This window comes from Corvus cornix, chromosome 8, assembly GCF_000738735.6.
Source record: "Corvus cornix cornix isolate S_Up_H32 chromosome 8, ASM73873v5, whole genome shotgun sequence".
Lineage (NCBI taxonomy): Eukaryota > Metazoa > Chordata > Aves > Passeriformes > Corvidae > Corvus > Corvus cornix.
Window position 1 is genome coordinate 21,583,141 of NC_046338.1, and position 16,935 is coordinate 21,600,075.

Here is a 16,935-nt window from a genome sequence, read left to right on the forward strand (position 1 = left end):
TATAGTATTTATACACAGGGTATTCCCTAACCTTTATCTAGTCACTAAATTTTATTTAAGAACTAAATATCTTAAAATGCCTTGCAAGTTAATGACTGTTTTTTGTAGTCAGCTGAGAACGTTCTATCAATATACAATAATAAGCTTAGAAAATAGATTTTTCTGGTGAAAATTTGGTAAAAGTCTGTAACATTACTGTATCTCTCCAGACCCTAACAACATTGGTTTTAAACAGATATTCAAGATTTGACATTATTACCCCTCAAGCCAGAAAATCGGGTAGTTTTGGCCCTGTCACATTAGGGACAGAAGTCCACTGCTGGGGTAGTTATGCAGTATCAGTTTCCCTGCAAAGTGAACTGAGATGCCGATTTTTTATTCCTTTCCCCACATGGTAGAAGTGCATTGCAGGGACTTGAGAGAAGGAAAGCATTTCTTAATTCCTCTCTGAATCTGTTTATTCTTCCCTGCACTTGAAGCAAATTGAAAGCGACCATATGAATACCAAGTGATCAGCCTGATTAAATATCAGAATTCTTGTAAAATGATTTGGCATGGAAAATAAATTATTCAGTTAATATAAAATTCTTGTTATAATGGAGAAAGTTTTAGAAAAGCCTCCTCTGACTTATCCTGTACGAAGAAATATATATGTTTTTAAAACAAAGAGATCCAATGCTTATATGAGTAAAAATATGAAAAAATCCAAATTGCCTTCCTCTCTTGTATCTCGCATTTGAAGGCTTAAGTCAGTTTGGGTTATGAAGGAAATACAAAATTTAAAAAAATAAATCAGCGTGGAAAAATAAATTTAAGCTTGACTTGAACAGTGATCTATGCATATTATAGCTGAAAGCATTAGAAAACTATTGCATCATTATCAGAACTGTGCTGAATTCTTCAGCTATTTCTGATTTCTATAGCAGGTCAAAATCTCACATTTCCATATGGGAGTGCCTGCTGAAGACAGATTTGGGGTTTTTTTTATGCATTGGAACTTGCCAACTGACATAAATATCTTTGCAAAATTTTTTAAACTTAGCTTCCATAAACTTCTTAAATATCAGATAATTCCTTTTGTACAGAAGTATAATTTCCAGGAGAAAAATACTCTGGTTCTTGGTTCAACACTTTCAATTCCAAGCTCTAGACTATTTCTGCACTGTCTGAAGTCTAGTATAGCAGAGCTAAGACCAAATAAATTTCAACCAGAAGAGAAATAACATGGTATTTGGTTCTTTTGCTCCCCTACACCTATGTATGTACACACACAGAGAAATACACGAACATAGCATTGGCAGCCTCTCAGATACTAATGCAGCCAAGCCAGTCATGACTAAACAAGCAAAGTGCTGTCTATCCTGACTCCAGCACAAAGCAGCACATCCATTTGCTAGACTTTTCAAGAACTTAAGTATGTAGGGTGCCTCCCAGAAAAGTTCAACCTAAGAAAGAGAGAAGACCAAAATGCCTGCTTTACTAAATAGTCACATGTGAAGTAAGCCAACAATTAATCCCCACAGATGTCACTGTACAAACATCCAGTCCAAGGAATTCCAAGTCTGTTGGCCACAGCTACACATGTTATAATACACGTGTAAAATTAAAACATTCCATACTCAAACCTCTTTCCATAATTCCATTTTATAATATAACTTGCCCCTTTTCATCTAGGGAAAGTACAACACATCTGAGAAGATAACAAGAAATATCCTCTAACAAACACCAACATCTTTCTCCTATTCCTGGGGAAGACAGGCTAGCAAAGGGAAAGACAACCACACTATTAAATTGCTCAAAATTACATTTTACATGGGTTTAACACAATCTGGTCTACTAGAGGAACATATGTGTTAATTACATGGGAAAACTTCTGTTCTACATAATTGAAAAAGAAAAATTATTCCATGCTCTAAAACAGGATATACATTTAAATTTGTAAGACTTTTAGAAACTGTGACATATGGAATAATAGGAAAAGGTACTGGAAGACATCAAGAGAAAAGACTGTCACTACTGCAACAGCCAGATTTGAAGCTCTCTGCCAACTTTACTAATAGTACAATAAGGAAAAGGGTTGAGGCTTTCCAATTAAAATATAATGCTGCTGCTATGAACTTGTGTAGGAATGAGAGCATGGTTTGACCAAGTAAAACTCTTGGGCTCAGGATGTTAGTACTGAGTCTACAGTTTCACAGCCACTTTTTTGCTAGCAGTTGTTTAGGACAAGGCTGTGTTTCTGCCCAAGCCAGTTGCGTTCTCTGTCCTTGTCACAGCCCAGCTACCTGTCAACTGACAACAGCAACAGTGCACCCATCTGTTACTGGTACTGGAGTGGGGACCAGCGCCCTGGGCACAGCAGGAACCTGGGGCTATCAACTGTTATGATGTTCATGTGTCAATAACTACCTGCTGACTATGCCTAAACAACACAGCAAAGAAACACACAAACAGCCCCACAAGCATGGGGGAAATAAATTAATATTGAAATGCATTTTATTACTAAAACAAAGATCAGCAAACCAAACTAGGGAATACTGACACTTTTTTTTTTTTTCAACTGACAACTCTGGAAAGAGATGACTCTTACAACTACTCTAGACAGAGATCAAATTAAAAGAATCAAATGGGGAAACCAGAGGCTCATAAATGCAAGTGAGTAACCTTATTTTCCTTCAGAGGCAAGAACAGAATGAAGTTCTGTAAAAACATAAACAGGAAGTTTGTTTGTTAAATACTTTGACTTCTGTGAACATTAAGAACACTCCTAAACCACCCACAAATATTGCATGTGTCCTGCAAATTTTGCATCACTTAGAAACATAGAATTATTTAGATTGGAAAAGACCTCTACAATCACCATAGCTATATTAATTCCCACACACCTTCATTCTGGCAGCAGCTACAGGTCACTGCCCACAAATACTTCGTTCACTTCATTTATTCTCTAAATTAAGTATTAAATATAAACATAAAAAGGTGAACTTTAAAAATATTTCACTTTAAACATATTAGCATCTTATTCTATCATACTGCCATTTGCTAAACAAACATATGTAGACATCCTTTTTACAGTTAATTTTTTATAACACAGCCCCAAACAAAGAAGAAAAGCCATTACTTAAGAGCTTACTAATAGAATCATTCCTCAGTTGAACTAATGTTTTAATTAGCAGTTGTATAAAGCAAAGACATATTATTAAAAGTATCCATGAAAAAATACCATTGTTGCATGTTTTACATTGACTTAATGTGCAACAGGTGACTATTCAATGTTATTAGGTTAAATTGCCTACCACCAAAGCCTTTTTTTATTCAAGGTTTAAGCAAAGATTTCTGCCCAAGAAAAATGTTTACAAACTTTTCTAACACAGACATATTCACTCACAGTCAGTGCTGTAAAACTGAAATCAAAGTGATCATATTGTCACTGCTATATTTAAAAATGTAGCATTTGAACTAAGCAGGAAGATAGGTGTGCTCTAGCATTAATACAGAAGAAATACACCTGCAGTGACAGCTAATGAGAAGAAAAAAAAAAACAAACCAAAACAATTATAAACTTCCCAGTAATGAATCCTATTGAACTCTTGACAAAAATACTTCAACATAATGATGCATTTTTAAAGACACATCTGTAGGTATTGGGACTACACAGAGAGAAGAGATGTAACACACAAGTTCTGAACACTCACCATCTGAATTGGTTTTTTGTGAAGATCTCGTTCAGTCACCAACTTCTCTTGGTCAGTGACATAAAGGCCTTTTTGTGCCAGGGCTTGTATAACAGCATCATGACCTAGAAGTGGTTTTGCAGCATCACTCTTGAGAATAAGGCTCCCAGCACGACAGTAGAGCTCGGCAGACAGCAGCAAGTTAACAACAGGTGGTTTAATGTGCTCTTGGTCATACTGGTCTGTGTAAAATGGTTCTCGTAGTTCTTCTGGAACATTTTCTACAAAATAAAAAAAAGCACAAGTCAGTATCAGAAAGGACAGTTGGAGTATTAGGGGATTTTTTAAAAACTATATATGAACTCAAAATTATGTTCAAGAAAGCATAATCAAGGGGAGGCCAAAGTCTCCACCAGCAATGATATTATAAAGTACTGGGAAAAATTTAATACAATGGTAATATTTGAACTATAAATAGAAACTTCAGAAAAATTCCAAGTGTCTCACACTGCAAAGGCTACAACAGACCAACCTGTGGTTTCACAGCATCATTACATTAAAATTTCTTGGCTTCTCCAAATACATGCCCAAACATTCTCATTTCCTTTGGCATAACATTATATAGGTCAGACATATAAAGGCAGAGCAACACCCTTTTAAACTCTGGACTCTATTACAATAACAAAATGGAACTGAAACATTATGTTTCAGCACAGAATAATTCAAGACAAAAAGCAGCCTTCTAGTTTCCATGTATGCAGGAGCATTTTGATTATTATACTGTCTATTTCAAAGGTCATGCATCACAGAATGATGACAATCCAGCAGTTAAGCATAAATATATGGGCTTTTAACTGAAATTAGAAGAATGGAGAAGGAAGAAAAAATATTATCAGTTTCTTTCTGAAAAAATACTGAGTTCTTATTGGCCTAGTTGTGTTACTGACTTCCCTTAAAATTGTGGTTTTCCTCCTTTTTCAGTGAGCTGGCTTAGCACCCACAGAAAGCTACGCAAGATTTTGTCAAATTTATGCTGAGATTTTAACTCCAAAATTAGCATTCCAGGACAATCCAACAGTTTTTTCAAATACTGTACATAACACAATACAGGCAGACTATATTTATAATTGTCTACCACAAAAGTAATAATTAAAAATGAATTAAATATAGTACTAGATCAAATTAAATTAGATCACAAGTCAAGTGGAAAATAACTTTCAGATTTTCAGGCGTACACACTGCAAGATGCTCCATTTTCCTGCTGGAAGAATTTCATTCTCTATTGTTGTAAAATTAGTTAAGCCAACAACATTTATGGGATAAAGAGCATGTGATTCTTTTCCCAAGTCCAAATGGAAAAAGCCTGTTTAATTGCTAGAAGAAAAGATAAGTGCGTAGGAAAGCAGTGATGCAACTCTAAGTTCCTATTCCCTTTGCCTTCAGCTGGATAAATGGCTAAACAGACAAGGTTTGAATCAGTCTGGAGTAAACAGCCCAGTAAGGGTGGAGCAGGAGAAGAGAGAGAAAGAACAGAACATGCCATCACAAGATAATGACAGATCATCTTCTTCCTCATACGTATTCTATTGCAGTTCATGTGCTTCCATGATGGGCTTTGGAAGGTGCCAGCTGCCTTCTAGTTGTGAAAGAAGATATGCTTTATAGAGTGCAAAAAGTGAAAGAAATATTAACACATTCCTTAAATGCCAGAAGGATAGTAGGAAAGGGTAAGCTATTGCTGATTCTTTTCCCAATTCAGAGTATCAAGTGAAAGAGAGGTATAGTTTGTAATTTGCTTAAACCATGAGCCTACATTTGGCAAGAAAACTGACAGCTCTGCTTTAGAATACAGATCAAAATATACCCTCAGCACAACTACTCTGCCCTTTAAAACACAAATCTAATGTCTAACAGGCCTACTTTTTTACAAGATGATATTAAAACCACTAACAAAAATATCTCCCAGTGTCAGGAAATGACATTTCCATCTTCTCTTCCACTTCCCAAATTCTAACAACTAACTACAGGATCTGGAGTCATCCAGTCCAACAAAAGGCATTTCTAACTGAGGATCTCAGAGCTGCTAGATACCTGCTTCCCCAGGTATCGTTTTCATCTATCTCAAGTCTACCTGACCTTCTTTCTTTTCCCTCTTTGTCCACACATTGTCTATTTAAACATTAGGCTTGTTATTTCTGAAGTCCCTAATGATCCATTTCCACTTCAGTATCAGGAGCTCAATTCTCATCAGGACTTTATCCTCTGCAACTCCAAATGCCAACTCTTAAAGCATCTTTATGCTATTTGTTCGAGACAGAGAGGATTAGAAAACATTTTTTGTAAGTATCTCACAATGCTCACGCAGCAGATTTTGCTTTTGAAAAAACAGAAAAAAACCCCACAACAAAAACCCAACCCAACCAACCAAATAAAAACCCAAACCAAAATCCACACACCAATGTTTTGAACCAGATGAGAATTTAAATGGGGATGGGAGGAAACAGGGAGGAACCGATAAAGCCATTTTTAATTTCTTACAAGATCTAAAAAAGCCTCATTCCCATAGGAAAAAAAACCAAACTCTTGAGGCAGGAGTACTTAGCTACACATAAACAGAAGTCACATACTCTGTGGTTCAGATTCACTGAAGACAATGACAGATTTCAAGTCTGAAAATTTGAGCCAGAAGAGAAATCTCAAGACAGTAAATAACCAACTCAATGCCTGTTATTTCTTGTCTTCTGTATCACTGAAGCACATCCTAAAGTGACAAGATGCAATAAATGCATTTATCATGAAAGAATGACATCCACTGCTGGGATTTAGTAATTAAAAACTCAATACAGAAAAAAAAAAAAAACGACATTATGACTAGCAAAGGCAAATAGAATTATTTATAAAGCTTAGTTCCGCTTCTGAAAATACAGAAAAAGACAAAATGACATGTATGCCATTTCTTTTACTTCATTGGTGTACACAAAAATAAATCTGGAAAAAAACCTCATTGGTCTTTGTAAAAATATAACCAGAAAAGAAATGTATTAAAAAAATAGAATACAGAGGGCTAGGAAGAAAAGCTGTGGCTGCAGACATATTCTGAATGTATAAAAAGTGTGAAAGCATACAAACAAGGAATCTCTGGTGCAACAAGATTAGAATTCTTTACAAAAATTCCTGCCAGAGTTCCCTCTGCACAGGCAGAAACACGGGAATTTCCCCCACTCCATAACATATATTGAACTGTTTGATACCAGAATAGGTCTTGATAGAAGATTCAAACTGTGTTCTCATGCTGGAGTTTAAAAAGAAAACAAAAAACCCCCACAGAGATAGGTAACAGACAGAGAAAACTCTATCTCAGAGTAGAAGTCCTTCCAGAATTGGCATGTGCTGCCTCTGGAGTCTTGTGGCAGGGAATTATTTCAAGGCTACATCCAGTTTTCAGCAGATTATCAGAACAATCAGTAGGGTCAAAAGCCTTTATTACCAATTCTGTCAGGACTAGAGATTGTTAAACAGGCTCTGTTCAGTAGAGAAGAATCTTAACACTAATCCCCGATATGTGCATTTTACCAGTCATTCCTTTGCCCAGCTGACAAGAGGAATCTTTCAGATTAAACTCTGAGGTAAATGACCCGTGTTAAAAGAAATACCTTGTTGCACATATTGCCATAAAGTACCATCTGACCTTGAAATCCGTGGTAATTACGTTAGAGGGGTATCCTGCTGGACACATAAAATGCAGGTGAGACCGGGATAGTGGGTGCAGTGCTGGAGAGAAGGTGGAAGATCTACCTGCACTCTTCCAGCACCAACAGGTTTTGGAAACGTGGACTTGGACAAAAGGCAGTGGTCACAGGCTGATGCAAGGAAAAAGTTTTTCAAGAGAGACCACCAGAGTATAGGTACAGGTTGCCTGGGGACCCAGCTGTGAAACCATCCACAGGGACTTTCAAAACTGTGGACAAGGCCCTGAGAAACCTCTTCTAACTTTGAGGCTGCCTCTTCCTGGAGAAGGAGACTAAACTAGATGACCACCCTATTTTTTTCCTAGAACTGTGAACAGGACCACAAATTTTAATTTTGGAAATAATTCTGACATTTTGAATTTTGTGAATATTGTACTATGAAGAGAATAAATGAAGCTAATGGGCAAGTTCAACACACAGAGAAAGGAACAAAAAAGTATAATACCACATTAGCCCAAAACTGTAACTCAAATTTAACAATCAGGCTAACTTCAAGAAAGTAATCAACATATCTTCAGGTAATTTTTCATAAATAATCAAGGAATCAAGAGTCCTGCAGATGCTCTTTTTAGAGAAGAAAAAAAAATTTAAGAATTAAAGGGCTTATTCAAAGCTTTAAAGCAAACACAGGATTATTATTACTCCCTGTTGTGCTTTAACCCCAGCCCCAACTAAGTGGCCAGGCTTCTTGCTCTTTACCCCCCTTCTCCCTGGTGGGATGGGAGGATAGGGAAGAGAGCTGGAAAAAGGTAAATCCTGCAGGCTGAGATAAAAACAGTTTAATAATTGAAACAAAGTAAAATTATTATAACAATAATAACAATGAAAGGGAAAAAGAAAGAGAGCCCATTCCCAAGCAGCAATCAGCCCCTCCCAGCCAACTCCCCCAGTTCATCCTGAGCACAACAGCCATGGTTTGCAACATCCCTGTGGCCAGCTCAGCTCAGCTGTCCTGGCCATGCTCCCCCACAACTCTTCCTGCACCTCCTCGCTGGCACAAGGCTCTGAGAAGTCCTTGACTTAGAGAAAGCACCACTGAAGAAACAACTGAAACACCAGTGTGTTATCAACAGTGCTCTCACACTGAAGCCAAAACACAGCACTGCATCAGCTACCAGGAAGAAAATTAACTCTATTCCAGACAAAACCAGAACACTCCCCACTGTGAGAGAGAAATGCAACTTAATTTTCCATTTAAACAGACCATTTTAAAGGGAAGGAATGGTCTAAAAATAATTCATGCATACCACTACTGAATTTACTTTTAAAAGTTGCTTTATAAAAAACCCTCTCTGCTCAGATAAGTAAGAATTACTCCTTGGAAGACAGTATGAATTCCTCCTTTGGAAAAAATTACTTGTATTAGTGTGAAAAGTCTAAACTTTCTTTAAAAACAAATTGCTTCTTTGGTAAAGTTTCCATGCTTCTACACAGATGAATACAATCCTTTACACACCTATTGAGTTTTTCAAGTTTGTATCAGGGAATGATTTCAGATTTATGAATGTTTGCCTTAAGAATGTCCAAAAGCTTAGAAGTCTTTGTCAACATGGTCTCCATGTTGTTTGTTTGTTTTGGGTTTTTTTAATTCCTGAGGATAATATAAACAAGTTAAAATATTTTACCATGGGCTTTCTAATTAAAAGATGGGAGCCACAAGGCCACATTAAGTCTCAGCCTAGAAAACTTCCTCTCTAGAGCTTACTGACATCAATGCACAAAGACATTAAGAAGAAAAAATTATTTGCAGAAGACTGAGGTTTAAAACAGAATTATTTAATGAAAATTCTAATACCTTTAACCACTTTCTAGTCCAAACTAGTAGATGAATATATGTCAAATCTTAATGGACTTGACAGTTTTCTGCAGGTCAGCAAAAGTATGCTTTTGCCATGAAGTAACCGTGCTGTTACCTCATTCAGACTCCCACTTGCCAACAAGGATTCTGGTGGCACATTTACAATCTGGGCACAAGACAGCAGAGCCTGCACAGAAGTCAGGAGTCCGAGAATTGAAAACAGGTCAGAGAAGAAAGAATTATATTATTTAACTTCTGATGAATTTTTGTATTGGACTCAATAGAACAGAGACATTTCAGTTTACTATTTTATTTTGGAGACACCATCAAGAAACAAGATTTTTAATCAGGAAGTGGAAAACAAAATGAGAGAGTAGAAATTACAAAATCATTTTTACTTTTTGGTTTGTTTAATCAGTCTGCCACTTCCATTGTTCTTGGCTAGCAGGGTGTAGGTGTACTTCTGTCTAGAGACAAGTATCTGAAAGGCCAACCTCTATAAATTTACAGCACGCTCAATTTCAGTACAACCATTCTTAACTTTGTCCACCTTGCCAAGCTGAACTTGAGAGATTCTTGAATTTACCTTCACAGAAATACATCAGAACTTACATCACAGAATAAACAGATCCTCCCCTCCTGCCTCTAGATTCCACAAAAATAGACCATTATCCACTGCTTCAACAGCTGTTCTGCACTTAAAAGGGATTCCTCATTCAAAAAAAGAAACAAAAAACAAAAAAAACCCCAAACCAAAACAAACAAAAACACCAAAAACAAACAAACCAACCAAACAAGCCCCAAACCTTTTAAGGAAAAAACATGCAGAGACTCTACTTTCATAGCCTAAACAGTCTTTAGTTATTCTTTGAACACAGAAATCACGTAAGAAATGCTCTATTAATTGTCACACTATTTGTCTATCCCATCCAATATTCTGTCTTCAGTAGCACAACAGGAAGTGCTCCTCACAAAACCTACAAAATGTATCTGGTACTGGCATTTCTTATTAAAATGGGAGGATTAGCATCTGATTTACTAAAACCTGTGTATTGATTCAGGTTTTAATAAACAAAATAATGACTTAGAATTAACCCTGGCAATAAGGGGATCAATTTTCATTAACATAAACGCCTTCAGAACTTATTTTTGGGAGAGGCAAGTTATGAGAAATGTAAAGATAATAGTATAATTATAATCCTATCTCACCCAGCTAGCACTGTGATGACTATTATAGACAAGTTATGATTTAAATAGCCTATGGAGTATGGAAAAAACTCTTTCAGAAATTTTAAGATGAACATTTCTTGAACTATTATTAGGCTTTATTAAGCCAAGGAAAACTTTTTGCCAGTCATAAGTAGATAGAAGTGAATGGACACATCTTCTTCGGTGTCTGGCTTACAGGTTCGCTTAGTGTAAGACTGCTTTTAACTGAATAAAAGAAAACATATTGGAAACAGTTAGAACTATACAAATCTTACATTTGGCAAATAGATTTCAAACACTACATTTCAACTCTGCAGCAGAAATGTTTATTACTACCACCTAATCCAGTAATAATGTATTGTCCAATTGTTCAAAATAAAAAAGAAGGGGGAGGAGGAAGAACTCACTCTACTTTTCTTATGAAGTCTTGAGAGTTTTTCACTTCTATCCTCATTTTCCAGAATGATCACCAAAACAATCATTCAGAGCTCTCAATTAGCAGAGCAAGTAGTTAAAAGTTACTAATTTCAGGAGTGGAATTGTATCCAGTTGTGCTCATTAAAATCCACCAGCTAGCTGTAGAATGGAAATTACGTAAGATCTCATATTGAAAAAGTGATACATTCCTGATCAATAGCATACAAATAGCCTTCAAGTTTGAGTGAGCCGCCTTTAAACACGGAGTCACTAAAGTAACCCAACAGATTACCCTAAATCATAGGGTGAAGAGGAAAATTTTAAACTATATCTGCAGTAGTAATTGCAATGGTGGTCAAAAAATACGAAGAGAAACCAGGTATAGGGAGAAGAAATATATTTCACCTCATCACCTGAAATTGGTGAGCATTTGGCTACAGTGTCTTTGTTAGATCTATTACATTCTGCAGACAAGCACTTACAGCTGTAAAGGCAAAAAGGCTCCAAACAGGCTCAATGGCAGAGTCACTGAAAGAACAGATTCTATACCCCAAAGGAGGTCCATCATGTACTGCCAATCCTGCAACTGTCACCTTCCTGATCACCTTCCTGCACATTTGTACATGCACAGTCCACAACTTCAGAGGACTCTGCTAAACCCAACAGATCCAAAAGCTCATACAATTTTACGTATTTACTTTAAAAAAAGTGACCTACAGTCAAACTGCGTTACAAGTGTGTTCTACAGAAAGGAGTGATACAACACTTTCCAAGTAAAACATCTCAGTAGATGATTTGTCTAATGCACTGATTTTAGTAGGACTGACTGAAGTATCAATTTGTCAGCAACTATTTTAGAGAGCTGATGGAATCTATAAAAAAAATTTTCTCACAAGAATCTCAAACATTCGTTTCTGGACTCCAAACTCTTCTACAAGGTTTTGCTACTGCCAGACTGAATAAAAGTGAAGAAATCAGGTCTGCCAGAAAAAGATTAAAACATGTTCTGGCCTGCAACACCCAACATAACAGATGAGAGTATTTAGCTACAACTTGTTTCTGTCAGATACACAGCACTCATTTCCTCCCTTCATGGTTCTACTGGCAACATGTGCAAAGAGCAGTAAGTAGCCACACATGAATTCTGAAAACATTAATCATCAGGAAAAAGCTATTTTTAAGTTTCTTGGGTAATATTTAGTTGCAAATTATGCCATTTGTAACCCATTGCTTCAAACGCCTATAAAGGATACATTTAATGTTAAAAAGTATGTGGACTATTTTATTTTCACTTCAGAAAACACAACAATGTTTAGGACAATTGCTCAGGCTTGTGCAGCTTCTATTTAGCTTTTCATTTATGCCTGTCCAAAAAAAAAAAAAATCTCATACTAGCCAGTGAAATGTATTACTGTAGCAGAATAATATGTTGTATGGATAGTAAAGCAGCAACAGATTTAACCTGACTTTAGAACTGTTCACATTATTTTCTGAGAATCATGCACAGAGATATTCTTAACTTAGTAACTAAAAATTGGATGAAAAGCTGTGCGAAAAACCATTTTCCAAGAGTACTCAGATATCCCCTACCAAATGGGAAGAACACTGCCTTCCATGTACTTCCAGGTTCAAGAACTCATATCTTTAGTCACACTAGACAAGGTTGTAGAGAAGTGATTCCAAGGTACAAAAGGGTTGAAAGCACTTTGGAGGACAAAATTATAATTCAAGATAATTTCAATAAGTGGAAGAAGTGGCTTGAAAATAGGATGCAGTTATGTAAGTATAGCTGCAAAGCTGGAACCTATAACAGTACAATTACAAGTTGGGAACAACTGAGTAGGCAGCAGTTCTGCAGAGAAAGATACGGAGCTACAGTGAATCACGGACTGCATGAGTCAACAATTCTAGGCTGATGCAGAAATGGCAAACATCATATTTTAATGAACAAATCAGAGTATTATAGGTTGGAAATATGAAGTAATTTTTTAAATTTACCTTGTACTGGTAGTGGTTTAGCTGGACCATTAGATCTAGATTTAAGTACAGAGCTCATGCAAACCAACCACAGGAAAAAACTACAAGAAAAACCAACAAAAAAACCCCCCAAACCAACCCTTAATAAGCACAGAGAGCAAAAAGGTTTGACTTACAAAAAAGAAATAGAAGTCTGTTTTGTCTAAATAATATTACAGACATTGCTTTTATTATATGAAAGGTGTTATAAAAAGGTAAGGTGCCCACCATTCTCACAAGCACCAGGAAAAGGGTAAGTAATGGCTTAACAATGTAGCAAAAGACATCAAGATTTTGTTTAAACATCTAAAGATAAATAAGGTCCAAACTGACTAGCAGACATACTGTGGGATCTCTATAATTAGAGATTGTTTAAAAACAGGCTAAACAAACAACTGTCAGGAATGATGTATATTTAGCTCAGTCTGTCTTTAGGATGGCGGATGGATAACAAATTTTTCAGGGACACTTTCTATTACTATAGCAGACTGAGAAGGCAAAACCTTCACATTCCAAAATAATGAAATCCACTTCTGTTGCTTTAGAAATAAAAAGGACACAGAGTACCACAACATCAAGTCATTTTTCAACTTATTCCTATGAAGTAAGTCCCATTATACTTTGAAGTTGAAGGCTAGACTGTCTATACAGTTCATCCAGTTCTCTGGGAAGAAATTTTTCTATACTGAAATGGTTAACTGCCAGCATTGGGAGACAGGGCTGAAATTAAGTATTTGCAGATTTAATGTCTAAGGTCAAACATTCCCCCTTTTATACTTCACACTTGTTAATTTTCCCCCTTTCAGTTACTGCAAGTTGTGTCACTGAAACAATTTGGTTATTACAAAACATTTAATCTGACACGTCCTAACACTGATATATTGTCTCACAGCAAAACACCAAGGCACAAAATCCTACACACCCTCAACACTTAGATATGAATTCCTTCTTCAATCAGTATTTCTTAAACAATTCTTCATACGAGATGCCTTCAATATGACTGCTAATACATTCTTACTCTCATATGACACCTCACTAATAAGACAACTTCTTTTGACCTGCCTCTATTCTGGCCAAACTCTATACTTGCAGTTTCACCAAGGACAACAGCAACAATTTGTCGCTTGGTTTTTGTACATAGGTATCAATGAAACACCAAAAGCCATTACTAGTGTTAATGAACAGTACCTATTTCAAAGTCTTTTTGTAAGAGCAAATTCACAACATGTAGCCAAGCTGTATCCACAACTCTGGTTGTATTGAAACATGCTTTTAAGACTGTGAAAGCCGTCCACTGAAAGATGTACCCCTTTGATACATAAAGATTTATATTTCTTTAATGGATACATGATTGTAACAACCTATGCTTGTCACTAATCAAAGTGAACTGCATTACTTTGTTTCATAGACGGTAGGGAAAAACCCTTCCCTTCCCCTGCACAGTTAAGGAACTCCAATACTTGAAGGATAAAAAAAGAAATAAGATGTGGCATCCATAAACACACTATCATCGTTTGTATTTCCTCTGTAAAAATGTATATAGCAATAGTTAGAAGACATGACTGAGGCTGTGATCTATTCCCCAGAACTAAAATAATTTAACAAACCCAAACTTCCTTCCTTCTTGGAAAAGGTGAAGGTCAGTTCTTCTGTTTCACTCCAAGTATAAAGGAAGCATTTGTACTGCAGACATGCAACTCCTGTATACCGTTTGTCCCTACTTCAGCCACAAACTCTTCTTTGAAGTTTCTAGTTATATTAACCTAGTGGAAGAACTGGGACCAGGAACACTACAAATGTGTGTGCTTACCTCTCTTCCTACTGTTACATTACTTGCAGTGTTTAGAGAGCAGATGGACCAATTATCCCCTCTAATCATGTTTCATTCGAGCATCTCAGAACAGACCCAGTAATGAAGAGAAAGAGCAAAGGAATTTGTTTTGGATCACACTTTCTATAGAAAGTAGCAGAAAAGTACCCTGCAAGTGGCTTTACACATCCAATAGAAACTCAACCAATATAAACCAAGACATTTCAACCATAGGTTGAGAATCTGTCAAACTCCAGTAGAAAAAAGTTTTCAGGTTAGAAGTCTGGGTTATATAATAGCACAAGCATTGTACACTCAGAATCCCATTAGTAGATCCTATAGAACCAAGCTACCTAAAAATATAATGATCTCTGAAAATGTTGAATTAAATACTTCCAAGAATTTTCTCTACGATTTTACCTTTCATATCTGCATAGCTAATAAAGGCATATATCAAAATATTACTTGTCCAGGTTTCACAAAGAGAAGTAAGTAGAGTTTATCAACAAATCTTTATATGGAAACAGTATTCTGATATTTTCTTTCTTTTTGAAGTGATGCACTCACTGAAATTTCACTAGATTCAAGCACTAGATTTAAAAGTGGCTTTTTGGAAGCATCATGTCAAATATCATGAATTCCCAGAAGCATCATAAAGACATGCCTTTAACCCTGGCTAAATACATAATAGCACCCTGCCCCTAAATGTAAGAGGTGCAAAATTCCATAAGGAGGAACCTTTTCCTGTTATTTTACAAAAAACAGAGGCAAAAGTAATGATTTTTGATATGTACCTCACCTTTCAAAATACCACATTCTTTTTAATCCACAGAAAATTAAATTATTACTAAACTACAGCTATACTGAAACCAAAAAACACAAACAATAAGCAAACAACCCCACCTCCCCCCCAAAAAACTAAAAAAAAAAAAAAAAAACCACCACCCAAACAAACAAACAAACAAAAACAAACAAAAAAAACCCTCAGCTTGGTAAATTTTCAAAACGCCTCCCTCAGAAGACCTCTGCAAGTCTGGTATTCCTCAAGGCCCAATAATGTTTCAGGCACAGAATAATAGGTCTGGTATTCCTCAAGGTCCAAGGTTTTCAACGGCAGAGTCATGATGCCTTTTGGAGGCATTACAAATCGATTCCATTTACACTTACAGACAAGGAGAGCCTTCTGTATTGTGCAGGCCAAATCCTGGCATTAAATGCTCTTTTTCCTGAAACCCTTCTTATTGCTAAACCATTCAAACGGCTACAGGCTACTGTCACACATGTCAAAACTAAGAGCACGCACCCATTTCCATTGCTAGTCCCCAATTCAGCTCCTAAGCAATATCAGGAAACATTTCAAGATGACAGACAAACGCGGATTGCTGGGTTTTTTTCGCATGGTAGAAGTGTGACCCGAGTAATAAATAAAACACCCTTTAGAGAGATCGGTTCACTCAAATAAAATTATATTATCGCCACTACACAAAATTTACTTGCTGATAGAAACAGTGGGACTACTCCAAAAAGACTAAGTGTAATTAAGGAAAAACAAAAGAAAAACAAAAATACCTACAAGGGTTAAGGGATCTTAAGGATAAGGGAACAGACCAAAAGCATTTCCCACACATCTCTCCCCCCCCCCCCCCCCCCCCCCCCCCCCTTCTCAGCTCCTCAGGGAATGGCTCGCACGTCCTCAGTAGCGAAGCAACCAAGCAGGAACCAGCATCAAAGAAAGAGAAGGAGACGCCACCTACCTGTCCCAAAGGCTTTGGCCACCAGCCAGGCCAGATTACAGGCGATTTTCGCTCGGGAGAAATCATAATGGTCAAAGGGTTTGATGGCAGGAACAATGAAAGTCTTCCTCATCTCCTTGGCGTCTGCGGCATCCCCCATCTTCTCACAGGACCCCCAGCAATTCAGAACTTACATGGTTGTTTCTCCGTCCTCCTCCCACGGCCGGGAGAGCCGGCTGTAAATACGCCGACAGCAGCTGAGGGCAGCGCCGGACCCAGCTGTCCGTAAAGGGCTAACACCGCCTCCCGCCTTTCTCTGCACAGGAATGTAGCCGAGCCCGAGTGTCCTCTTCTTCTTCCTCCTCCTCCTCGCTCTTTGTCTCAATTCACGCACGCCGCCGTCCCTCCGCCTCTGAAAAAATGCCCCCGGCGGCCCCGGCCCCGCGTTCCCTGGGGAGACCCTGCGGCCAGGGCTGGGCGCCCCAGGCGGCCGCCAGGCCCCCGGCCCGGGGCGGGAGCCGCCGGCAGG

The 16,935-nt window shown here is 37.4% G+C and overlaps 1 protein-coding gene across 4 annotated transcripts in view; it reads right to left on the reverse strand.

Annotated features, from left to right (window-relative positions):
* CAMSAP2 (calmodulin regulated spectrin associated protein family member 2) overlaps nt 1-16,863 on the reverse strand; it is an 82,277-nt gene extending 65,414 nt beyond the window's left edge. For all 4 annotated transcript variants that reach the window (XM_039555720.1, XM_039555719.1, XM_039555717.1 and 1 more), the window contains exons 1-2: nt 16,428-16,863; nt 3,696-3,955 (exon numbers count right to left, since the gene is read on the reverse strand). In XM_039555720.1, the coding sequence (XP_039411654.1) occupies nt 3,696-3,955; nt 16,428-16,566 (399 nt within the window). In that variant the 5' untranslated portion in view covers nt 16,567-16,863. The remainder of the gene's footprint in view (nt 1-3,695; nt 3,956-16,427) is intronic.
* Between the last annotated feature and the right edge of the window lie 72 nt (nt 16,864-16,935).